Here is a 27,917-nt window from a genome sequence, read left to right as displayed (position 1 = left end):
TTATTCTGGCACACAAAAAGTCTTGTTTCTGGCTATGCCACTGATGCATGGCATCGAGTGGCTTATTGCTTTATTGACACAATGCAAATGGTCTGCTTTTAAATCACACCTGAGCTTGGAACCCCCGTGTGTAGATTTAAAGATTCAGTGTCATTTCGTCTCCGAATGATTGACAAAATGAGAGCTGACTGACAGGCTGATGACCCTGCAGCTCTCTGTAATGAAAGCCCATCCATAAATGCACCACTCCACAAATTGCTTTGGCACTGGAGACACTACATGTCACTCTTACTGCCTTAAATGCGCTTCGCTGCCTGTCAGTCTGAGATCTGTAAAGTGAGCAAGACTATTTTTCCCCAAACGCATCTCTGTTTTATTTTCAGAGAAAAGAGTATTTTCTTTGCAGCTTGTGTGCACATAAGTTCTGTTCCGAAACCTAGAAAGCAGACAGCAATGCAGTGTCTACTGCCTATATAGGCAGCTGTCTTAGTAGGGGTGTAAAGATGCATCTATCTGACAAAGACATTTCAATGCACCGATTGTAACATATTACATATTGTAACAATCGATTGTCATGATTATGATAATCATGTGATTTCAGAATGTTCTGGAGGATGATTAAAGCAGAGTTGCCAACTCTCACACACGCATTCAGGCTCATGCTCTCACTCTACCCAAGAAAATCACATGCCAAATAACAAAACGTAATTCAGTATAAAACTTATAAAACATTTCAATCAGCACGAGACTTGAATTTTCGGCCCGCCAAAGCAAATTTACCACCGCAACGCACATCACGGTGGGGTAGGGCAGAGTGCGTGACTCAACACGCAGTCGATATCTCGGTGCACGGACAGCACAAAATAATGCACGTAATATAAACTCACCTCAATCCGGGTGGCGGAGGACAAGTCTCAGTTGCCTCCGCTTCTGATACCGTCAATCCGTGCATCTTATCACGTGACTCGTTGTGCATGACACCGCGGAGACTCACAGCATGTTGAGGCTCATGCTACTCTCCACGATCCACGCACAACTTACCACACGCCCCATTGAGAGCGAGAAGCACTAATCGCGACCACGAGGAGGTTACCCCATGTGACTCTACCCTCCCTAGCAACCTGGCCAATTTGGTTGCTTAGGAGACCTAGCTGGAGTCACTCACGACTCCAGGGGTGATAGTCAGCGTCAATACTCGCTGAGATACCCAGGCCCCCCAGGCTCAACATTCATAAGGGCAAGTACAAATTGTAGAATGAAGGGGTTTAAAATCTGGACTGCCATGAATTTTGGAAAAATTATAGACAATGTGTTCCTGCTGTTCTAACAAACTGGCCTAATTTATCCTGTAAGATATGACTTACTATAAACTATTCAGAGCCTGATGAAAGGAAAACAATATTTTGAAAGGACACAAATATTTTAACTGGAAGCACAGTCCCAGCTCAGTAAAGTGGCCCACTCATACTCTAGGTACCGTCAGAATATTACATCTAGCCCTATAAAAATAAGGTCTCATTTAAATCAAGTTAATTTAGTTTGATTTTCCATAGCATTTTTGAAGGAAAACAATTGTAAAATTCAAAACGTTCCAGATTTCCAATGTAAACATAAACTGCAGTTCGGTAATTCTGTTAATTAGTAATTAATTGCAATTATGTAACCAACCAACTTTGAGCTTGTGGGCGAGCTTTGTACCTCAGCCACCACTGAAGATCATTTTTGGACCCAGGAAAAACCCTGGCTGTGCCATAGTGTATGGGTGTTTTGAAATTGTAAATGGTAGGTAAATTGGTGTAGTGAGCCAAAAAAATACATTAAAGAAAATTCCCTTGTAGGGTTGGATGAGGTCTTGTTTTGGGGTTAGAAATTAAAGACAGAAGGCCTACTAGTATCAAGTATGCGCACTATATGCCCAGTGACACATTAACGTGCCACGGGCAAAGTGATCTCTAATTGGTAAATGGTCAGTAGTAGGGATGGGACGATATGGTTATCTCACGATTCGGTTCGATATAGGTTCACGATATGATTCGATATGATAACACTCAAATGACAAAGTATGGCAGAAACAATATAAATCTTCAAAGTTTAAATAATAAGAGTTTCACAAACAAATAAGCCTTCAAAAATAATGGGCTTAATTCAGGCTGATCAGGTGCAGAACAAGCAACACCTGTCCTGAAAAGTATGTGAAAATGTATATTTTTTTTAATAATTTGTTTGTCGTGATTATTACAATCACATTTTTACTTTTTGAAAATATAAAAATTCTACTTTCTATCAATTAATATTATGTCATGAAATGTTATATATAATAATGATATGAGCTGTCAATGTTTGAGATAATGTGTACAATTTACAAGTATTATCATTAAGTTTACATTCATTTGTATAACAAGCACTGTCACTTTAAGAGTTTAATGCGCATCTCACAGACTCACACATCTGTTGCGGTTCATTTATTAATGAGAGGGAAGTCTCGTTTTTGTAGCGCATCCGTGCTATTTGTGATTCAAATTAATATTTATTTTTACTTTTTTAACTGTAAAGAACAGAAAGGATATTAAAAAGACACATTATTCAATAAAAGTGGAGAGTGGGATTTAATCTATGGACACACATTACACGGAAGAAATAGTCTGTTTTAATCTTAAACACTTATCAACAAAACAAGGCGGTTTTCCAGGTATTCCAGTACTTACATTTCTAAAAGCTAAATTTAAGCACATTAAGGACCTTGTGTGAACTCTGTAAGCAGTGTAGAATAAAGTGCAGTAGTGGTAAAATCAAGCGATAGAGAGATTATGATGTTTGACGGGTCAGAAAACAAATGTTTCTAATTTCGAATTATTGAGTTTTGCCTCGATATGGTTCGTCATATTTTTGGTTCACAATATATATCGAAATTCGATATATCGTCACATCCCTAGTCAAAAGATCATTTTTAAGTACATGATCCTGCTTGATTTAAACATGGGCCTTATCTGTCTGCACATTTTCATTTGTAATTATTAGTGCAATAAATGTTAACGTTACATTATTCCACGCTTTTCTGTTATTATTCCAGGTATTCTATTTTGTGTGTGTGTGTGTATGTGTGTGTGTGCGTGTTTGCATCAAGTCATTATGTTGCATTTGCCATTATGACAAATCAAAAAATCTAGTTAAGAACACGTGTCATGTTTGGAGAAATGTAATCTTTGTGTCCAATGTGGTTTTAATAATTTTTTTAAAACATTAATATGATATTCTACAGGGCCTGGGTATCTCAGCGAGTATTGGCGCTGACTATCACACCAGGAGTCACGAGTTCGAATCCAGGGCATGCTGAGTGACTCCAGCCAGGTCTCCTAAGCAACCAAATTGGCCCGGTTGCTATGGAGGGTAGAGTCACATGGGGTAACCTCCTCGTGGTCGTGATTAGTGGTTCTCGCTCTCAATGGGGCGTGTGGTAAGTTGTGCATGGATCGCGAAGAGTAGCATGAGCCTCCACATGCTGCGAGTCTCCGCGGTGTCACGCACAGCGAGTCATGTGATGATGCGCGGATTGACAGTCTCAGAAGCGGAGGCAACTGAGACTTGTCCTCCGCCACCCGGATTGAGGCGAGTAACCGCCCCACCACAAGGAGCTACTAAGTAGTGGGAATTGGGCATTCCAAAATTGGGAGAAAAGGGGATAAAAATAATAATAATAATAATAATAATAATAATAATAATAAAAAAATGTAAAGGAGAAGGTAAGGACGTTACTGATCTCAGTAGTAACTCTGTAAAAAAGAATCTAAAATAATATTGTATTTTAAATGGTAGATAGCCATTTCTTCAGATTTCTGTTAAGTCATAAAAGTTTTGTAATTTATTCGCACATGAAGAAATTGTTAATATATTAGGAAGAAGGAAATACCAGTAAACACAGTAGTCCAGCAACCATGGATGGCATGTCCACGTTAGCAATCGCATTTACTAAAAAAATACTGAATCAAACCAATTGTACATACAGTGCACAGTGAATAAGACATTTAATTATCACACATGTGAAGCGCTTTTACTTTGAAGTTGCACTTATGCGCTCGTGCGGATCCAGCGCGAGCAGCAATCTCCTGATAGTTTAAACGGCCTAGATCACCTGCTTGGATTGTCTCAGACTGACCGTCATCATTTGTGAATCAGAGGAACTTTTGATCCTGAAGTTTTTGATTCTGGCTGATAGAATACACACTTCAGGGGAAGATCTTAGATGAGCGCTCGATGGGAAGAAAACGCTGGATTTTCGTGAGGTTTGTGAATTACATCTGTTTAAACGAGATATCTGCATATTTGCAGACAGTATATAATATTAGTTTTATTGATATTTGCCTTTTTATCATTAGACAAGACAGTTTAAAGTTACAGGGAACTGTTGAGGAGACGCTGATAGAATACGTGCTTCAGAGGAAGATTTATGAGCGCTCCACATGATGCTGGATCTGCTCAATTTTGTGAGGTTGGTTTATTACATCTGTTTAAACGAGATATGGGCATATTTGCTGACAGTATATGATATGAGTTTTATTGATATTTGCCTTTTTATCATTAGAAAAGACAGTTAAAAGTGACAGGGAACTGTTGAGGAGAGAGAGGGAGAATGAAACAGGCGAGCACTTTAACATTATGAGCTCAAATGAGCTCGGACCGTTTAAATGACACTGTGTTGCACACCGGTCTGTTATTGTAGTAACACGATGGCACGTAACAACAAAACGAACCGTGACTGGTCATTTACATGTCTCAGTCGCTTCACATGCAAGCAGGCGATTCTCAGGGCCCTCAAGAAACAAATCGGCCTAACGGGAAAATTTATCGGCCAATGCTGATAATTTAAAAAATTCAGAATATCGGCCAATTTATCGGCCTTGCCGATATATCGGTCGACCACTAATTATTAGACCATTATTGTTGTCTTTTTGGATGAAAAATCATGCACAAACTGAAGGAAAACTATAGATCTGCTTTGTTCTTTTAATGCTGAAACACTATAAAGTCTCTTGGTAGATTTCGGTCATGAACGACTCAAAATGATTCACTGACTCACTCATAGCACATAAGACGCTCATTTGTTGCCACCTAGTGACATCTCCAGAAAGGGTCACTGAACTAATCAGTTCATAAATTTGAACAAATTTGTGACACAGAAGCAAGCCACACCAAAATACCCTTCATTTTTGCAGCTAACTCTGCATAATTGTGTAGTTAATTTGCTATACTTGAATCACTAAAATAGCTGGAATTGGTTCTTTTAGCGTATTCTTAAAATATATTATATTATATATATATATATCCCCAGAAACAAAATGTATGGACCAGTGATTGTCTCACCTTTTTCAAATGAGTTTGCATCCCTGTAATTTGCTGTGGCATTGCAAGAATTAATTTGCAAGAACAAATCTACAAATTTGTTGTTTTTTCATTACCCAATTAGCGCTCTTGCCACCTGTGACCTCATTATACAGCATACCTACGTGACATTTTTTGCAAAGCCGAATTTCAAACATTACAAGTAAACGCTACTAAGACAGAAATATGGACAAGTTTTTGAAAAGAAAAACTATCGACGATGGTTAAGTGGGATAGTGGTGTGCCGTGGTATTTTATATTTGTAAAAAGTGCGCCGTGGCAGAAAAAATGTTGGGAAACACTGACCTAGGGGCTTAGTAACTACTAGTTAGTTTATAACTTAATTTGGTTCCACCATTTTTTCTTAAGGCAAGACTAGCTAGTAGGTCATAAGCTCTCTGTAAAATAATGCGCAGTTGCATAACAACTTTTACCTTTATTGTAAATTATAAATAATTAATATGTAAATTATACATAATCACGAACTGTATGGAAAATCGGTCAGGGGCAGTACATAAATATTAATATAATGTACTCAAAACAAATTTAGCCCGTCGATTTATGCATTTTAATTTCATGACAAAAGTCCATCAAATTGAATTGTGTAATTTTAAACTAAATTAAATTAATAAAAAATTTAATATTTAGTATTGTTTATTTATTATGGATTACTCAATTTGATGGAATATATATATATATATATATATATATATATATATATATATATATAATATATATATATTATCGACATCGAAAATTATTGAAAATTTCAAGAATATGATATAGATTTTTGCAAAGAAACAACTTTATTAGGGCGCAATGAAATCCTTTACATTTTTTTCCAAATATAATTCCATTTTAATTGAAGTGTTGCACATTAGAGCATCAAAGTATAAATGAAACAAATTGATGAAAACTTTTATTCAGTACAACAGCACAATTGCTTGTGGCATATTTTACTCGTCCATGTAAGTCAAGCTTTATTTTTGACGGACGTTTCTCACCTCCATATAGTCTGCATGTGCTGCACGCTTTACAGTGAACGAGTGCTCTGCTCTGTCATCTACTACAAACACTCAGAGTTGTATCTTACGTACGGCTGGTGCAACCGGCCCCTGGTCTCTATATGACTCGGGTCCCTCCTTCAATGTAAATCTATGGGATTTTTTCACCTGTTTTATCGCCCGCCAGGTGAAAATCGCAAATTGCACACCTCTCCTCAACAATACAATAACTTGCTCCGCCTCTGAAACGACTTTTATTTTTTGCTCACATCACAAATCCTTCTTACTTTTAAACCCCTCCCATCCACCTACTGGCCTCCATTCTGGTATGTAACTCCCACTTTTCATAATCCAGTCAATTTAATCAATAAAATAAAGTCCCACTTTACATTTTAATCTCACTTATTATTCTCTTTCATTGCAGACTGTGAAAGTAAAATGGGTTCGAGCAGCATTTCACCTTGTGCATCTGTATTTTCTGTTTGAAAGCATCCACCAAACAGACCCTCTAGCTGGCATCAGTGCTGCAGTGGAGGGCAAATGCACTGGCCGCATCGCCCTAGGCAAGAACAATTACCCACAATCCCCCTGCTGTCAGAATGCAAGCATATGCAGAAGGACAAACAAGGCTTTCAGCTCGACTCCTGAACATGCTGGATTGAAAAGTTGAAAAGTTCCTCATGATGAAAATTTTACAGGCCAGGTGCTGTGAGCAGAAGCATCATTAAGAATTAAGCACCATCACGACAGCCGTGAAACTGAGATTGCGTGTTCACAGCCGCATTAACATCTTGTCCTGAACAAACCGCCATGCTGTAGATCTAATGAGAACAGCAGGTGTATTCTAGGAGTTTCCTGCTAAATAAATAAAATCCAGTCCGTTTGACAGCAACATATGAATCACTTAAAGGGACAGTTCACCCAAAAATCAATCATTTTCTCACCCTCATGTTGTCCCAAACCGGTTTGTCTTTTTTCATTCTTAAAATGGAACACAAAAGGAGATTTTAGGCAGAATGTTAGTCTCAGTCACCATTCACTTTCATCTCTTTTTCAACACAAACTGCCCTTAAATTCTCTCTTAAATCTCCCTTATGTTCCACAAAATAAGTCAAAGGGGGTTTAAACAACATGAGGGTGTAATATGTACATTGTTGGGTGAAATATTCCTTTAATAACATGAAAACTTGTGTCTGCATATATATTTACATTTCTTAAAGAAGAATTTCAGGTTAAGTTAAGCTAAACTCAAGTTAGGCTCAATCGACAGCATTTGTGGCATAATGTTGGTTACCATCAAAAATTAATTTGGACTCGTCTCTCCTTTTCTTTAAAACAATAAATAAATCTGGGTTACAGTGAGGCATTTACAGTGGAAGTGAATGGGGCCAAAAAACAAACACGTGACTACATATATATATATATGTAAGGAATAATTGATGACGGACCGTTGAATTATTGAAAAATAATGCACACATGAGGTGGTAATGCGGTCACGACTCGCAGCCACGGGTGTGTATTATTTTTCAATAATTCAATGGTCCGTCGTCAATTATTCCGCTTATACTACGGTTACCACACTTTAAGACATCATTCAGGGTTTTATCTCAAGACATTTTCTGGTTTTCGTCTCTAAAACGCTCTTGTGATTGGATCTACTTTCTTCCGCCACAGATTCAGCGTCTTGCTTTAATACAGTCCGAGCCTTCGTTGCTAGTTTGAAAACGTCACTTTAGAACTAGCAACGGAGGATAGCGAAGCTTGTGCTGCTTTAATGGAGCACTTACTGGAGTAATGAGGTAGTGCATTTGTCTATGTGTGTGCGAGTTTGTTTTTGAGGGATCGAAAGAGAGAAGCTCAGAAACTGAGAGAGATCGCTTCTGGGATTAACTTTATTTGTTGCAGCTCTCGTCAGAAGTAACATCGCTTCAAAATCGCCAAGATGTAAGTTTCAGCGCACTTCTCAGCAGCAGTGAGTGTCGCCATACTTCCGCTGTGCTTCCCACAGATATTTCAGATAATTTAGAAACTGTTGTATTAATCAAGTCGCGGGCGGTGCAGCTCTATTTGTTGGCTGTGACACGAGTCTCAATGTATGCGTGTGTGTGTGCATGTGCGTGCATATGTATGTGTGCGAGCATGTGTAAGTGCGGGGGAGACGATGGAATTTTTCAACTGAACTTGAAGTAAATGTAGGATATTATAGACATTGTCTGATGATCTTAACCGATTTACTTTAACCAAAGTCTTTGTTTATATGGTTATTTTGCTGTGGTACCATGTACGGTGTGTGTGAGTGAGTGAGTGAGTGAATGAGTGAGTGGTGTGTGTGTGAGTGAGTGAGAGTGTGAGAGTGAGTGAGTGTGTGTGTGTGTGTGTGAGTGAGTGAGAGTGTGAGTGAGTGTGTGTGTGTGTGTGTGAGTGAGTGAGAGTGTGAGAGTTTGTGTGTGTGTGTGTGTGTGTGTGAGTAAGTGAGAGTGTGAGAGTGAGTGTGTTTGTGCGTGTGTGTGAGAGTGAGTGTGTGTGTGTGTGTGAGTGAGAGTGTGAGTGAGTGAGTGTGTTTGTGTGTGTGTGTGAGTGTGTGTAAGTGAGTGAGTGTGTGTGTGTGTTTGTGTGAGTGAGTGTGTTTGTTTGTGTGAGTGAGTGAGTGTGTGTGAGTGAGATTGTGAGTGAGTGTGTGTGTGAGTGAGTGAGAGTGTGAGTGAGTGAGTGTGTGTGTGTGTGTGTGTGTGTGTGTGTTTGTAAGTGAGTGTGTTAGTGAGTGAGTGTGTGTGTGTGTGAGTGAGAGTGTGAGTGAGTGTGTGTGTGTGTGAGTGAGTGAGTGAGTGTGTTTGTGTGTGTGTGTGTGTTTGTAAGTGAGTGTGTTTGTGAGTGAGTGAGTGAGTGAGTGTGTGAGTGTGTGTGTGTGTTAGTGTGTGCGTGTGTGTAAGTGAGTGAGTGTGAGTGAGTGAGTTAGTGTAAGTGAGTGAGTGTGAGTGAGTGAGTTAGTGTAAGTGAGTGAGTGTGAGTGAGTGAGTGAGTGTGTGTGAGTGAGTGAGTTGTGAGTGAGTGTGTGTATGTGCGAGTGAGTGAATGTGTGTGTGTGTGTGTGTGGGTGAGAAGAGAGCGAAAGAGAGGGGAAGCCCAAGGGCATTTTTCAATCGAAATTGAAATACATTTAGGATATTATAGACTAATGTCATTCTTATCCGATGTACTTCACCAGTGTCTTAGTTTTAATTGGTTATTTTGCTGTGGTATCCTGTAGGGCTCTTTGAAATAACTGAAATAATTTGGTGAAGTGATATGGAACCGTTATGCGGTCAAGAACTGGAACTACTTCATAGTCGTGCGTTTACTGGAAAATAATTGCACACCTTAGAACGTCTATCAACCAATCAGAATCAAGCATTCAACAGACACATGGTATATATATATATATATATATATAGTTTAATATATGCAGTTTCAAGACTTCATATTTATTAATGATTAATGGATTTTGAATAAATGATGAAAAACTAATGATAACATTTGTCAAATTAATGTTTCCGTAATTTACCAAGTAAAAAGGTCCCCTGTAAAATTAATAACAGCATTAACTGAAAGAGAATTTCTTTCATTCTGTATGGAAACAAAATTAGAACTAAAACAGAAATATACCCAAATTGTAACTGAAAGCTTGTGAACCAGAATCGAATCATGATATCATAATGTCTCGTGATATATCGAATCGTGGCATGAGGTGGCTGGCGAAACCCAGATCTAACTGCCACTGAACATTTTTCAAAGCTTACTGTCTAATATTTAATTTTCTGCTTTAGAAAAACAAAGAAGTTTAAAACTGTACCACATGAGATAAATAATTGAAAATATTGCTGGTTGTTCGTGAGGCATCAAATCAATTCTATTCCAATGGTTGCCATAACAACAAAGCGAATTTGACAAGGCCGTCCACTACCCTTGACAGCTACCAGTTTCCCTCAGATTCTGAAACTAAAGAGCGTGGAAATTTCTGCGACTGTATAAAGTGCATGAATAATAAATAAGGTATAAAGAACTGAAGCAGTTTGTGATTGGCTGTCTGTTGCTCCACAACTCGAGTAACATTCTAGCACCGCAGATTTACAGGTGTACTGAATCTCATGCATGATCTGGTGAAGCTGGTTAACCAAGGAAGTCGCCCTGCTGGTTAAGCTAGTAACTGTAAGAAGCATGTTGGGAAACCAGTATCCAGAACACAACACGTATGCTGGTGGTGATCATCTATGCTACACATTTCAGCAGGGACATTTCATCAGAACATTTTTATAAACTACACCATTATGGCACAACAAATACATTATGGCACAGCTAACTGCATAAGTGTGCACATCCCTTTGATTTTATTACAGCTCTCAGTCTGTTTGGATAAGAGTCTATTAGCTTGACTTGGGAATATTTTCCCACTCTTCTTTGCAAAAATGTTCCAGATCTGTCAAATTGCGAGGGCATCTCCTGTGTACGGCCCTCTTCAGGTCCCCCCACAGATTTTCTGTAGGATTCAGGTCTGGGCTCTAGCTGGGCCATTCCAAAACATTGAGCTTTTTTTTTGCTGAAGCCATTCTTTTGTTGCTTTGGATGTGTGCTTTGGATCACTGTCCTGCTGAAAGGTGAACGATCTCTTCATTTTCAGCTTTCTAGCAGACGCCAGAAGGTTCTGTGCCAAAATTGACTGGTACTTGGAGCTATTCATGATTCCCTCCACCTTCACTGAAGCCCCAGTTCCAGATGAAGAAAAGCAGCCACAAAGCATGATGCTGGCACCACCATGCCTCACCGTGGGTATGGTGTTCTTTTGCTGATGTGCTGTGTTGTTTCTGCACCAAACATACCTTTTACAATTTTGGGCAAAAAGTTCAATCTTGGTCTTATCAGACCATTACACATTTTTCCACATGGAAGAATACAGCCTCCCTGACCAGTTTTCTCTTTGTCTTCTCATCAATTTTGGAGGGACGTCCTGTTGTTGATGACTGTCTTCACTGTGTTCCATGGTATATCTAGTGCCTTGGAAAACATTTTGTAGCCCTCACCTGAGCGATACCTTTCAACAATGAGATCTCGTTGATGCTTTGTAAGCTCTTTGTGGCCCATGGCTCTTGTAGTAGCATGCAGAAAAATCCTACAAGAACTGCTGAGATTTATTTGGAGTTAATCTGAGTCACTTCAGGTGAAGACAGGTGTGTACTATTTCACATGAGCTTGATGATTGGTTGATTCTGAACACAGACATATACCCAGTTATAAAAGGGATGTGCACACTTACGCAGTTTGGTTATTCTAAGTTTTTTATTTTTATTTTTTTTCTCTGAAATGTGTCACTTTGGTTTTCAGTGGCACTGCATAGGTTGTAATTTTTACATTAAAAGTGCAAAAAGTCTGATATGATTTATCTTTGTTTCATTTTTTACATCATAAAAACTTGCTGTTTTAACAGGGGTGTGTAGACTTTATATCCGCTGTATTTTTATACAGTACTGTGCACATGTTTTAGGCACTTGTGAAAAATGTTGCATAGTGAGGATTTCTTGCAGGGCTCCCTGTTCTTCTATCTATTTAGTCTCAATTGCTTCTGTCTCTTTATGTAATCTCAGACTGACACGATGTTCAGTGGGGGATCTGTGGGGGTCATGACATCTGTTGCAGGGCTCCCTGTTCTTCTGTCTACTTATTCTCAATTGCTTCTGTCTCTTTATGTAATCTCAGACTGACACGATGTTCACTGGGGGGCTCTGTGTGGGCCATGCCATCTGCTGCAGGGCTCCCTGTTCTTCTGTCTATTTAGTCTCAATTGCTTCTGTCTCTTTATGTGATCTCAGACTGACACGATGTTCAGTGGGGGATCTGTGGGGGCCATGACATCTGTTGCAGGGCTCCCTGTTCTTCTGTCTATTTATTCTCAATTGCTTCTGTCTCTTTATGTAATCTCAGACTGACACGATGTTCACTGGGGGGTCTGTTGGGGCCATGACATCTGTTGCAGGGCTCCCTGTTCTTCTATCTATTTAGTCTCAATTGCTTCTGTCTCTTTATGTGATCTCAGACTGACTCGATGTTCAGTGGGGGATCTGTGGGGGCCATGACATCTGTTGCAGGGCTCCCTGTTCTTCTGTCTATTTATTCTCAATTGCTTCTGTCTCTTTATGTAATCTCAGACTGGCACGATGTTCAGTGGGGGATCTGTGGGGGCCATGACATCTGTTGCAGGGCTCCCTGTTCTTCTGTCTATTTATTCTCAATTGCTTCTGTCTCTTTATGTAATCTCAGACTGACACGATGTTCAGTGGGGGATCTGTGGGGGTCATGACATCTGTTGCAGGGCTCCCTGTTCTTCTGTCTATTTATTCTCAATTGCTTCTGTCTCTTTATGTAATCTCAGACTGGCACGATGTTCAGTGGGGGATCTGTGGGGGCCATGACATCTGTTGCAGGGCTCCCTGTTCTTCTGTCTATTTATTCTCAATTGCTTCTGTCTCTTTATGTAATCTCAGACTGGCACGATGTTCAGTGGGGGATCTGTGGGGGCCATGACATCTGTTGCAGGGCTCCCTGTTCTTCTGTCTATTTATTCTCAATTGCTTCTGTCTCTTTATGTAATCTCAGACTGGCACGATGTTCAGTGGGGGATCTGTGGGGGCCATGACATCTGTTGCAGGGCTCCCTGTTCTTCTGTCTATTTATTCTCAATTGCTTCTGTCTCTTTATGTAATCTCAGACTGGCACGATGTTCAGTGGGGGATCTGTGGGGGCCATGACATCTGTTGCAGGGCTCCCTGTTCTTCTGTCTATTTATTCTCAATTGCTTCTGTCTCTTTATGTAATCTCAGACTGACACGATGTTCAGTGGGGGATCTGTGGGGGTCATGACATCTGTTGCAGGGCTCCCTGTTCTTCTGTCTATTTATTCTCAATTGCTTCTGTCTCTTTATGTAATCTCAGACTGACACGATGTTCAGTGGGGGGTCTGTGGGGGTCATGACATCTGTTGCAGGGCTCCCTGTTCTTCTGTCTATATATTCTCAATTGCTTCTGTCTCTTTATGTAATCTCAGACTGACACGATGTTCAGTGGGGGATCTGTGGGGGTCATGACATCTGTTGCAGGGCTCCCTGTTCTTCTGTCTATTTATTCTCAGTTGCTTCTGTCTCTTTATGTAATCTCAGACTGACACGATGTTCAGTGGGGGGATCTGTGGGGGCCATGACATCTGTTGCAGGGCTCCCTGTTCTTCTGTCTATTTATTCTCAATTGCTTCTGTCTCTTTATGTAATCTCAGACTGACACGATGTTCAGTGGGGGTCATGACATCTGTTGCAGGGCTCCCTGTTCTTCTGTCTATTTAGTCTCAATTGCTTCTGTCTCTTTATGTAATCTCAGACTGACTCAATGATCAGTGGGGGATCTGTGGGGGTCATGACATCTGTTGCAGGGCTCCCTGTTCTTCTATTCTAATCTTTTCTATTTGCAAAAGTAATGTTTGTGAGTCTAACATTTATATTTCCTATTGACACTAAAGCTGAAGATATAAATAACCATCTTAAGACTGTCTTTGTGTAACATCTTATGTGCTTAAAACTTTTGCACAGTACTGTATATAAAGTACAAAATGTATTTATCCCCACAGCAACATGAGCATGTTATTAGTTGCATTGGTTCTGTATACAATAAATTATATATTGGTTAAATATGTGTATTTGTTTGCATAATTATTACATTATATTTCATAAAGAAATTATTTCTGTAGGTTTAAAAGTACCACCAGAACTTAAGTATGCCATAAATCAAATTTTTATTAAATTTTCACTAAAGTCAGTCAGGTGAAGTGAAACTAACATCCCTAAAACTAAAAATGACTCAAACTGAAATAGAAATAAAAATAAATAATAAAATAGATGTTTATATTCAATAAAAACTAATATAAACTACAAAACCACACAAGAAAAATGTTTTATTTTATACATTTAATATTTGTTATTTTTAATATATATTTATATTATGAGAAAAACTAATTTAAAAAATAAATACTCTTATAACACCGAATGAGGAAAGCGAGTTAAATCTGCTCACCCGTTTTAAACTCCCAAACATCATCTCACCGTGAATTGTTCAGAAAACACTCAGTTTTGCATTTGACTTTCTCATGAACACACACAAAACGCAGGAGCACAGACTTCAACACCTACTCGGAGGTCTGACGCATAGACAAATCAGTGTAAACTTAAATTATCCTAGCCCTATTCTTTATAAAAGCAGCACACACACATAAAACCAAAATCATTTACATCACTAATTGTCTCTTTGTATTTACAACATTAATTATTATGTGAGCTTTCATCTCTCACCCACAACATTTAGCTGTGTGGGACATCATAGTTTCAACTAATGTATTCTCAACCAGTCTTTATCAGCACATTTCCTAGATTTCACTGTGAAAGAACAATAGGTGCAAGACGCTGCATTATCATAGTCAAGAAAGACAGCATGATGGCAAGATAAGGTAGATCCTTTTAGGCGTAATAATCGCGATGAGATGCAGAATTGCAAACGATTCTCTCTGGAATAGTTCTGTTATTAATAACAGTATTTACTGTTTGAGTGACGGTTGTCTGCAGTCAGCTGCTTCAGCTAATTGTGTTGAAATCTGTTCTGAAGTTTGAGATTTGCATCTCATTAAGCAAAAACTGTCAGTAATTTGACAGGAGCATCAGTCAGCAGCTTACAGGTGTCAACTTGCTCTCTGTGTCTCACCTAAAGCAGACACATTTCAAAATACTGTTTTCAAGCATTCAAACATCTCGCTTATAAAGTTCAGGCCAAATAGATCAGTTCAATAGTTGTATTACAGTATCTAGTAATAGAGTAGAGTCACATGGGGTAATCTCCTCGTGGTCATGATTAGTGGTTCTCGCTCTCAATGGGGTGTGTGGTAAGTTGTGTGTGGATCGTGGAGAGTAGCATGAGCCTCCACATGCTGTGAATCTCCGCGGTGTCATGCACGACGAGTCACGTGATAAGATGCGCGGATTGACGGTCTCAGAAGTGGAGGCAACTGAGACTTGTCCTCCGCCACCCGGATTGAGGTGAGTAACCGCGCAACCACGAGGACCTACTAAGTAGTGGGAATTGGGCATTCCAAATTGAGAGAAAAGGGGATATAAATAAATAAAAAAAACATTACATTTAAAAGGTTTGTATATTAACATTGTATCATTTAATGATATATACGGTAATGAACTATAAAACATTACAGGCACCAAAATGACATCCTGTAACGCCTGAAACATGCTCACTGTATATTTCTGGTGAATTTTTGGCAACCGTCTTCGGTGCCAGTGTTTAACTGAAACTTCAACAGGATTTTTTTTTCAACATAGTAGGGGTGTAACAGTGTATCGTGGCATGATACATCGTGGTTTAAATATGTGACGATACGCATCGTGGAGATTGGACTTTTTATATATATTTCACAAGTATCTGTATCCGATATGCACGACGTCCTACGCCTACGTTACATGGGCATACACATGGAAATTGCTTCAATGTACACAAGGAGCTCTAAAATGCGATTACTAGCTGAATCTGCGAAAACTGAAAGTGAAACCATACAAGCTAAATGTAATACAGGGAGCTGGAGAGAAAAGTGCCTTTTCAGCCGGGAGGGATCTGATGTCCGTCTGAATATTTTGCATGTCTTTAAAGTATAATAATAATAACCTGAGGGGGTCTGGGTAGCTCAGTGGTAAAATACGCTGGCTACCACCCCTGGAGTTCGCTAGCTCGCTAGTTTGAATCCCAGGGTGTGCTGAGTGACTCCAGCGAGGTCACCTAAGCAACCAAATTGGCCCGGTTGCTAGGGAGGGTAGAGTCACATGGGGTAACCTCCTCGTGGTCGCTATAATGTGGTTCTCGCTCTCGGTGGGGCGTGTGGCGAGTTGAACGTGGTTGCTGCGGTGGGTGGCGTGAAGCCTCCACACGCGCTATGTCTCCGTGGCAACGCGCTCAACAAGCCACATGATAAGATGCACGGGTTGACGTCTCAGACGGGATTCGTGGGATTCGTCCTCCGCCACCCGGACTGAGGCGAATCACTACGCGACCACGAGGACTTAGAGCGCATTGGGAATTGGGCATTCCAAATTGGGAAAAAATCCAAAATAATAATAATAATAATAATAACTTGATTCAGGCTTATTTGAAAGAATCGTAAACTGAACCGAACCTTGAGCGCAGTATCGTGAACCAAACCAAATCGTGAGATGTGTGAATCATTACACCTCTACAATGTAGTTTTATAGCGACCACGAGGAGGTTACCCCATGTGACTCTACCCTCCCTAGCAACGGTCTATCACCGCTATAATGTGGTTCTTGCTGTGTTGTGCGTGGATGCCTCCACACATGCTACGTCTCCGCGGTAACGCGCTCAACAAGCTACGTGATAAGATGCACGGATTGACGGTCTCAGACGCGGAGGCAACTGAGATTCGTCCTCCGCCACCCGGATTGAGGCGAGTCACTACGCCACCACGAGGACTTAGAGCACATTGGGAATTGGGCATTCCAAATTGGGGAGAAAAAAATATCTTTCAATATCATGTTTGGTCTGTATATCTTCAGAAAAATGCCAAGAGTATTTCTGAAGAGGTTTGGAAAAGGAACAATGCATAGATGAGACTTTAAAGACATTGTTCTAACTATGCACTTTAAAATATGCAAATGTTCCACACAGAGATGGGAGAATGCGCCACACTGTGTGGGCCCCCTCCGATGTCAGCAGCCAGTCATGACCCTGAAACAAGAAGCACCAAACTGAAATATCCTCCTCATCAGGAAGGTATAAAACCATCCTCCGTATGACCACACCTTTGTTCTGAGTTCCTGGCTGTTCGAGTTTGGGAGCAATAACAGAATAATAATCAACGTCCTGAGAACCTGTCCAGAGGGTCGGTAACAGGATACACTTCTATAACACTTCTCCGTTCTGGTCTCACTCCATACGAGAGACTAAGATCGACCAAGTATCAAGTCTCACTACAAGAGACTATTGCAACGCCAAGTTCGGAGTCCCTATACCAGGGAGATAACTACATCGGCAAGGTTTAGCTCTGGCGAGCAAACCCTCTCTTCAAGTTTCGTGCATCTGCGTGTTCCAGTTAAAGAACCCTCTCAGTGCTTCCACGAGATCAGCAATCCTCAGCTCCTTCGTGTCCAAGGCTGTTGAAACGGAATCCAGCTCTTTACCCTCACCTGTCACCTGAGTCAGTCCCACACCGAGAATGACGCATCCCCTGGTGTCTTTCTCTCAAATAAATAAACACAGTATCTGTATCACAAACTCATCCAGACAGGAGGACCTGAGGGAGCCGACGAGACTTCAGCTGCCATTAACCACTCTCTCTTCCTAACAGCATGATTGAGATAAGGTGATCTTATGCGTGGAAAAGAGCAGGGAAACGTTTCCTTGTATAACCTTTGCTGCTCTGCCGTAAAAACTAATTTTCTGTGTGGACTATCAGCCGTTCGATAAATATTGATCGGTTAATACAGATGGTGCTGAAAGCTCCTGGATGAATATAAAATGTGAGCACGTACCCCTGCAACCATACACCCTTAAGGCAACAGTTCAAGGTCATCATTTGTGTCATTCCAAAACCATATGCTGTTATTTTTTGCGGTGGAGCACAAAAGGAGGATTTACAAAGAATTTGTTGTATTCCAAGCAGGGGCGTAGATTATTTTTGGGGGGCGAGGGGGGCGATGGGGGGAGGTAACCCCCCCCCAAATAATCAAAGCAAGCAAGTACAACCCCCCCCCCCCATAGTCAAGCCAAATCTACGCCCTTGATTCCAAGTCTTCTGAAGTCATATGACAGCTTTGTGCAAGGAACAGACTGATATTAAAAACATTCTCCTTTCGTGTTCCAAAGAAAAAAAAATGATTGCATATAGGATTAGAATGACATAAAAAAAAAAAAATGTGCTTGAAATTAATATGAACATCAAAACAATGCATGCAACACTAACACGGGAGTCAAGGCAAACTTAATGGTAGCAAATCACTTTTACACTCAAGTGAAGTTTTTATGAGGCTGGGCAAGTTGTCACACGGGGAAGTTGTCACAAGGGCTGTTTAGACAAAAGTAGGTCGGGGCAAGTTGTCACATATGTTTTAAATGTTGCATCCTAATTTTATACAGTTCATTTATTTGTGCTATGTCATGAGTAAATGTATAGAAGTAGCTACAAGTACACTTTTGTATGACACAAAAGGTTATGCTGTGGAAGGTGGCTATTTTATACTTCAGATAGCATTTCATATTCTCAACAAAGGTATAGGCTACTCAAATCAATGTCTGTCAATACACAGCAGGTTCTTTGTGACAACATGCCCCGCTATAGGGGTCGTACCTTTTTTTTTTTTTTTTTTTTTTAACATGGCAATGGCGGTGGAAATGTTTTATTTTTTTATAGCCAATACTTAAAGGTTTGTCTATATGTAAATTAACCCTGAGAAATTTTCACTGGAGTAAAAACTTGTGACAACTTGCCCCGGTCTCATCCATATATTTGTAGTTACAGTCAAATTATTAGTTCAGTTGAATGCATAAGTAATTTATGTAATAGACACACACACACACACACACACACACACACACATCCAATCAATGAAAGGACAATAAATAGGTTATTATGTTATGGGTTATTGACACTCACGTCTCTGAAGCGGTTCCAGTGTTTGACGGTGCGGCTGAACCGCCAGCTCTCGCGCTCATCCTCCATGAAATTCCCGACGATCTCTCGCGCGTCTCTTGCGCTCATCACAGACGCGCTCAGAGTCACGAGCAGCAGCTGAAGAACAACTGAACCTCTCATGATGACCATATTCTCCCGAATAAACACCACAGAGATAAGACGAGACGAGCTGAAGAATGAGAGAGAGAGGAGAGAGAGAGAGAGAGAGAGAGAGAGAGAGAGAGAGAGAGAGAGAGGTCGCCGTCAAAGTCTTTCTAGCAAGTCATTCCACACTCGGCCATTTTTGGAACGCTCTCGGGAGGCTATTTCCAGTCATGCAAGTGCAGCTCCTATCTACTTGAATGGGAAAAGACCGAAATCTCAAAAATGGTTAGTCAAGATGACGCTCAAAGAACATTTTTCAAATCAGCAATCAAATCTGACAATACTGGAATCATGAATTGTGCTTCTTATCCTCATATTACGCTAAAAAGTGCCATTTCCATGGCTTGTATAGCTAATGCGCATGCGCATTCTAGAGTTGATTGACAGGTCATGTCTGTATCTAAAAGGTGATTGGCTCTTTTAACTGTAAGGCGGGACTTCCTTTGTACATCCATTGACCGTTGGGCGCTCCAATTTCTCCCATTCATTTGAATAGAAGTGGCTCGTCTCTGCTAAATGCTCAGCCGCTGTTCAGTTCGTTGCGTCAACATCAGCTGTGCGCATCCACAGGTGACCTCAGGAAATTAAATTAATCAATTAATGTTAAAAAAAATTTTAATTAAAAATACCATGGTAATAAAATTTTAATTTCATAAAAAAATTCCATAAAATTGAATTGAGTAATCTATATATATATATATATATATATATATATATATATATATATATATATATATATATATATATATATATATATATATATATTAGTTTTACAAATTTAATTTTGTTGCATATTACACAATTCAGTTTGATGGAATTTTTTTATGAAATTGAAATGCATAAATCTTTAAAAAAAAATTACATAAAATATATATATATATATATATATATATATATATATATATATATATATATATATATATATTTTTTTTTTTTTTTTGTTGTTGTTGTTTTTGTTTGTTTGTTTTTTTTTTTTTTTTGTTTTGTTTTTTTTTTGTGTGGTAATACCGTAAAAATAATTTTAAGATTTACGCATTTTAATTTCATAACAAAATTCCATCAAATTGAATTGTGTAATTCAATCTAAATATTTTAAGTCTTGTTAATTTCATGTTGTTACAAATTACACAATTCAACTTGATGGAAGTTTGTTATGAAATTAAAATGCGTAAACCTTACAAATAGGCCAAAATATTTTTTGAGTGCATGAATATGGTAATTATTCAGTCCCATATAAAGTACTTTAGTACCATCTGACACTATCACTGCCACAGCACTTTCTTGTAAGGATTTGCACTTTTTTAAAAGACATTTCTTACAAGTCATTAGAAATAAAATAGGTGACCTGTTTTACAGTAGGTTGAAAGTTTTGCTAACACTAACCAATAAAAATCAGGTGGTTAATCCTTTACAGAAAGTGAATGAATATATGACAATTCATATGCCATTTTAATCCCAGGTGGCAGCATGGTACATGTCTAAAAACCTAGTAATCCCAATGGTATTTTTTGTTAGTGATAATCCAGGGTATCTATATGCATTCAAACACATTAACACACTTGAGCAACACAGCAATGGATAGTTTTAACACTGGGTTAGTATATGGAATATATGGAATACTCCAGAGATTAGTCTAATGATCATCTGAGGGCTCTTTAATGCCAGATTATACTGTAATTTCCTCGGCTTAATGTAGATGAGTCACATGTGTGTGTGTGTGTGTGTGTGCGTGCTATTTATGCAACTTTTGTAAATCGCAATTTATTTGAAAGATTGACACGTTTCAAATTAGTATCGTTCCAATATATTAAATAAATCTGCCTCCAACAACAATTGCCATGACAACCGTTTTCATGATATGCTTTTATTGTATTTATATTCTGTCATCATTTACTCACCCTCATGTTGTTCCAAACCCATATGACTTTCTGTCTTCAGTGGGACACAAAAGAAAGGTAAGAACTACAGCGTCAGTCACCATTCACTTTCACTGCATTATTCATACAGTAAAAGTGAATGATGAATGGATCGAGATTGGACAAATCATGCCAGTGAATCGACATTAACAGCTCTTTGAGAACAAAATATTGGATTTTCTGTTACATGACATGCGACTCCAGCAGCTCTGCTTGCAATTCATAAAGTCTATTGATAATAAATGACAAATGTTCATGAACTGTGAGATGTGTTTTACAGCTGTTAAATGAAATGTGGAAATCTGTGGCCTTAACTCAACATTCAGCGCTGATTTATTGAGTGTAAACGCTCTACTATATAGTGTAATATATTGTGTCTGTAGGCATTATTCAACTAAATGAAAAACATTATTTAGCTTATATGTCTCACAGTAAACGTGGAGGATTATATCATGAAAACCATGTTTTAACACTGTAGAGCTCCTGATATAAAGGAAGGGAAATTCAACACAATGGTTTCAGTTTACAATACATTTAAGATTTAAAAACAAAGACATTACCATGAATTCCTGGTTTCTGCATTTGTTTGGAACTGGAGTGTCTAAGAGCAATACTAGAAATAATTTAATCCCATATTTTGGCCTTTAAACCCTCCAAAAAATTGGCCCCATTGACTTCCATTGTAAGTGCCTCACTGTAACCTGTCGAGGGACGAGTCGAAATTAATTTCTGTGGTAATCAACATTATGCCACTGAAGTTGTCGATTGAGCTTAACTTGTATTGAATGGAAATTCCAGAATATTCCTTTAAATTAACTCTGTCGGATATATTTTGGAACTGACACAATTGTGTTATCAGTTCTCACACAAAAGTTCTGATGTTCCTCAAACTGTGCAAGACAACATAAATAACACTTAAAGGGACAGTGCACCCAAAAATGACTCTCTCTCATCATTTCCTCACCCTCATGCCATCCCAGATGTGTATGACTTCCTTTCTTCCGCAGAACACAAATGAAGATTTCTCAGATATTTTTGTCTATACAATGCAAGTGAATGGTGACCAGAACTTTGAAGCTCAAAAAGCACATAAAGGCAGCATAAAAGTAATCCATACGACTCCAGTGGTTTAATCCATGTCTTCAGAAGTGATATGATAGCTATGGATGAGAAACAGATCAATATTTGAGTCCTTTTATCCTATAAATCTCCACTTTCACTTTCACATTCTTCTTCTTGTGTTTCACATTCTTCATGCATATCACCACCTACTGGGCAGGGAGAAGAATTTCAAGCAAAAAAGGACACAAATATTGATCTGTTTCTCACCCACACCTATCATATCACTTCTGAAGACATGGATTAAACTACTTTAAACAAAAATGCTTTAAATACAACAAACATATCAACTGAAAATATACATCCAGAACACCTGCTATGACTCTCTCACCTTTTTCCCCTCTCATGAGTTTGCATCACTGGAAAAGTGAACATAGTTTTGAGCTCCAGCAGTATTTGTTATTTACAGCAAGTTTGTTATTGATACCGTCTTCAACCTTAAATGGAATAGTTCACCCAAAAATGTATATATTGTCATTGTTTTCTCACCCTAATAATAATAATAATAATAATATCTCCTAAATGCATGCACACACTGCTTGGCCATGTTTGGTCTAAACGTCATCAAAGCAGGCCGAATGAACATCTAATAATTATTTTATATTAATTATTTGTTTTAATAACAGATCTGCTTCTCGGTCAGAACCCCGGCAGCATTAAATCTGTTTTAATGCATCACATCTAACAATAATTCAATGACCGAAGTTTTAACTTCGGAAACACATGGAAGGGACTTCGTTCCCCTTTTCAGTTTCGTTCTGCTAAATTTTTTGTTCGTTTTCGGTTTTCGTTCCTTGGAATGTTTTCAGTCCCTGCAATGATCTGGAGGCAAGTTGTCTTATTCCAGAATGAGCCATCCAAGTGTTTGGAGTCTGATTTAAGATCAATTGTCGACTAATTGTACGTCTCATGATTTGCTGAGTGTAGTCCTCTTCCTCCTCGTCTTCCTCAGAACGTATGAGAGGCGTCAGCGTTCCCCTCCACTCGCTGCTGATCGTGGCAGGAAAAAATGCCTAGATGAGGGTTTAGAAAAACAGTCTATCTGTACATCAATTTGTTTCTTGAATAAGTTGCTCAAATGGTTATTTTATTTGATCAAAATATATCACATAATGTGTCAGTCGATTGGGCTTCATTTTAAAGGAATATCCCGGGTTCAATACAAGTTCAGCTCAATCGACAGCACTTGTGGCATAATGCTGATTACCACAAAAAATGTATTTCGGCTCGTCCCTCCTTTTCTTTAAATGTGTGTTCCAGCGAGACACTTACAATGGAAGTCAATGGGGTCAATCTGTAAACATTAAAATACTGTTTCAAAAGTATAGACACAAGATGTAAACAATATGTGTGTTAACATGATTTTACTGTCATAAAATCACTTGTAGAAAGTTAGAGACAATTTTACAACTTCGTTACCATGACGATGTAACACCGTAAACCTTGAAACGACTGTAAAAAAGTCGATTTAAACAACTTTACAGCTCTTAACAGTTTTAACAGATCCCAGATGTTTTTGACTTTATTCTGCAGAACACAAATGAAGATTTTTAGAAGAGTATTTCAGCTCTGTAGGTCCATACAATGCAAGTGTTTAAGCTTTAAGGAACCTTTCAAGTGATTCTAATAAGGGAAATTTTACCAAACAATTTGGGCAAATTAGTTTCAGAAAAGGGGAGCAGTTTGCATTCCTGCTTTTCGGAGTCATTTTTGCTCAATTACTTCAAATCAACTGGTGTTCTGGTTCATTTTTAATGGATGAAGTCAGCTCGCTGCAGGAAGAAAATCTGTTTTGCAAACAAAAACTGATTTGATATCGTTATTTAATAAAACAAAATTCAGGCATTTTCAAGAGACTTAAGTGTTCAAATATTTCTTGGGGGGGCCACTAGTGTATGAATGACTCAGAAAGGGATTAATTTAGGAGGTGTTAAAAATGCAACCATTTTTGGTTAAGCTATTTCCAAACACCTGAAATATTACACAGCATTTTAAGAGGCTGAATTATGCACGATTTCATTTCCATAAAACTCTGCGCATTTGATTCTCTCTAAAACGAGAAGATCACAGCTCGAATCTCATTAACTTACAAATGAGCATCTGTGTTAGAGAGGGAGTGTGTGGGGCGGCAGTTGTGATCCATGTTGGATGTGAGTCTTTCATCCTCTCGGGAGACACTCCGACTCTGATTAAGATTTCAATTTTGACCGCACACACACACCGCAGTCTAACACACATGCACACGCGCGCACACACACACACAGAGAGGTTTTACATAAACCTGAGAAATCAACTCACACCCATGACAGGAAATGAGAGTTTTAAAAAGGAGTATTTTGGGTGGAAATCCTGCATGACTTCTGTCTCTCTTTGAATGCTAATCGTGTGTGTTCATTTTTCCAGCACTGCCTCAAATGTATTTCAACAGAATATTTAAAAAAACATGTAATGCATCCATGCATCCTATAGAGCTGTTCAGGGTGTAGTCCAAAAACCCAGAAGACAATTAGCATTTTTGAGACATGGGTTTTTATGCTGTACGAGTAAAATATGGCCAGTCGTTAAAATTACTCGGAGACTTTCACGTTATGTTCTAGAACCTAAATTACACACAGTCGTTAATTTTGAAGCCGCTGTGCCTTTTAAAAATGCTTGCTGCAATCACAATGCTAATAAAAGGACTACAACTCCCGTCAGCATTTGAGCTGCGTGCTTTACAGAATGGACATCGGTTGTAGTCCTTATATAGTGATGGGTTAGCAACATGCAGTGTTTATTTTTTTTTTTTTTTGGGGATTTTTCCCCTTTTTCTCCCAATTTGGAATGCCCAATTCCCAATGCGCTCTAAGTCCTCGTGGTCGCATAGTGATTTGCCTCAGTCCGGGTGGCGGAGGACGAATCCCAGTTGCCTCCGCGTCTGAGACAGTCAACCCGCGCATCTTATCACGTGGCTTGTTGAGCGCATAGCTTCAAAATCCACGTTTGAGGAAAATAGCGCGTGTGCATTCACGCCATCCGCGCTCAATTCACCACGCGCCCCACCGAGAACAAAGCACATTATAGCGACCACGAGGAGGTTACCCCGTGTGACTTTACCCTCCCTAGCAACTGGGCCAATTTGGTTGCTTAGGAGACCTGGCTGGAGTCACTCAGCACACCCTGGATTCGAACTAGCGAACTCCAGGGGTGGTAGCCAGCGTATTTTACCACTGAGCTACCCAGGCCCCTAGCAACATGCATTTTTAAAAGACACAACGGCTTCAAAATCCACGTTTGAGGAAATCCACGTTTGAGGAATGACTGTTTGTTATTTATGTTCTAGAACAAAACATGAAAGTCTCCTCAAGTAATTTTCACCACAGATCTTATTGTACTTGTAATTTGAAAATGCCTATTCTAAAAACACATAGGAAATTTCTGATGGGACCCATGGCGAATTAACCATCAGGGATCGCCTACACATTGACATCACGGCTGTTCAGCTCTATAGCAATTAAAAGAATAGTTCTCCCAAATATGTAAATACAATCACCATGTACAGTTGAAGTCAGAAGTTTACATACACTTAGGTTGAAGTCATTAAAACTCTTTTTAACCACTCCACAGATTTAATATTAGCAAACTATAGTTTTGGAAAGTCGTTTAGAACATCTACTTTGTGCATGACATGAGTAATTTTTCCAACAATTGTTTACAGACAGATTGTTTCACTTTTAATTGACTATATCACAATTCCAGTGGGTCAGAAGTTTACATACACTAAGTTAACTGTGCCTTTAAGCAGCTTGGAAAATTCCAGAAAATGATGTGAAGCCTTTAGGCAGTTAGCTTCTGATAGGAGGTGTACCTGTGGATGTACTTTAAGACCTACCTTCAAACTCAGTGCCTCTTTGCTTGACATCATGGGAAAATCAAAAGAAATCAGCCAAGACCTCAGAAACAAAATTGTGGACCTCCACAAGTCTGGTTCATCCTTGGGAGTAATTTCCAAACACCTGAAGGTACCACGTTCATCTGTACAAACAATAGTATGCAAGTATAAGCACCATGGGACCACAAAGCCATCATACCGTTCTGGAAGGAGACGCATTCTGTCTTCTAGAGATGAACGTAGTTTGGTGCGAAAAGTGCAAATCAATCCCAGAACAACAGCAAAGGACCTTGTGAAGATGCTGGAAGAAACAGGTAGACGAGTATCTATATCCACAGCAAAACGAGTCCTATATCGACACAACCTGAAAGGCTGCTCAGCAAGGAAGAAGCCACTGCTCCAAAACCACCATAAAAAAGCCAGACTACAGTTTGCAAGTGCACATGGGAACAAAGATCTTACTTTCTGGAGAAATGTCCTCTGGTCTGATGAAACGAAAATTGAACTGTTTGGCCATAATGACCATCGTTATGTTTGGAGGAAAAAGGGTGAGGCTTGCAAGCCAAAGAACACCATCCCAACTGTGAAGCATGGGGGTGGCAGCATCATGTTGTGGGGGTGCTTTGCTGCAGGAGGGACTGGTGCACTTCACAAAATAGATGGCATCATGAGGAAGGAAAATGATGTGGATATATTGAAGCAACATCTCAAGACATCAGCCAGGAAGTTGAAGTTCGGTTGCAAATGGGTCTTCCAAATGGACAATGACCCCAAGCATACCTCCAAAGTTGTGGCAAAATAAGGACAACAAAGTCAAGGTATTGGAGTGGCCATCACAAAGCCCTGACCTTAAAACAAAGTGCAAGTAAACTTCTGACCCACTGGGAATGTGATGAAAGAAAAATAAAGCTGAAAGAAATCATTCTCTCTACTATTATTCTGATATTTCACATTCTTAAAATAAAGTAGTGATCCTAAACTGACCTAAGACAGGGAATGTTTTCTACGATTAAATGTCAGGAATGGTGAAAAACTTAGTTTAAATGTATTTGGCTAAAGTGTATGTAAACTTCTGACTTCAACTGTACTTACCCTTATGTTGTTCAAAGCCTGTATGACCGTCTCTCTCCTGTGGAACACAGTGACTTTTCTTTCCCATACAAGTTCATAGTGATCATGTCAGTGGCAAAAAAAGAACAAAAGTATTATTTAAGTAGTTTATATGACTTGTTTGCTATATTCCAAGTCCTCTGAAGTCATACGACAGCTTTGTTTGAGAAACAGACCCAAGTTTAAATAGTTGTTATTCACTGAAATTCTTCACCTCGGCAGCAGCTCTCAAATCTCACACTCCGTTCAGAATATTCAAAGTAGCATGATACGCTCAGTTAAAACCAATGGTGTTTGCTGCCAAAGATGTCGACATCCCAGCGAAGTGCCATTTCTTCATCTGAATGTGGATGTAGATTAGATTTAAGAGCTTCGGTGGAGAAGGTTTTCAGTGAATAACAACTTAAATTTTAGTCTGTTCCTCACACAAAGCTGTCATATGACTTCAGAAGACTTGGAATATAGCATACTAGTAGTATGGACTACTTTTATAGTGTTTTATAGTCCTTATCGGAGCTTGACAGTAGTGGTCATGGCAAACTGTTGATTAATGGAAAAGAACTTTGTGAAGACTCTTCAAAATTTCTCCTGTGTTCCATGGAGGA

General features: G+C 39.2%; 1 protein-coding gene across 1 annotated transcript in view; it reads right to left on the bottom strand.

Moving 5' to 3' along the window:
- LOC127426664 (testican-2-like) overlaps window positions 1–19,320 on the bottom strand; it is a 51,145-nt gene extending 31,825 nt beyond the window's left edge. Inside the window, exon 1 of the mRNA XM_051673618.1 lies at window positions 19,114–19,320. Coding sequence (XP_051529578.1) covers window positions 19,114–19,281 — 168 coding nt within the window. The 5' untranslated portion in view covers window positions 19,282–19,320. The remainder of the gene's footprint in view (window positions 1–19,113) is intronic.
- Window positions 19,321–27,917: the final 8,597 nt, after the last annotated feature.

This window comes from Myxocyprinus asiaticus, chromosome 36 (genome assembly GCF_019703515.2).
Source record: "Myxocyprinus asiaticus isolate MX2 ecotype Aquarium Trade chromosome 36, UBuf_Myxa_2, whole genome shotgun sequence".
NCBI lineage: Eukaryota > Metazoa > Chordata > Actinopteri > Cypriniformes > Catostomidae > Myxocyprinus > Myxocyprinus asiaticus.
Note: the sequence above shows the minus strand (reverse complement) of the source record. Positions and strands in the feature narration are given on the sequence as shown.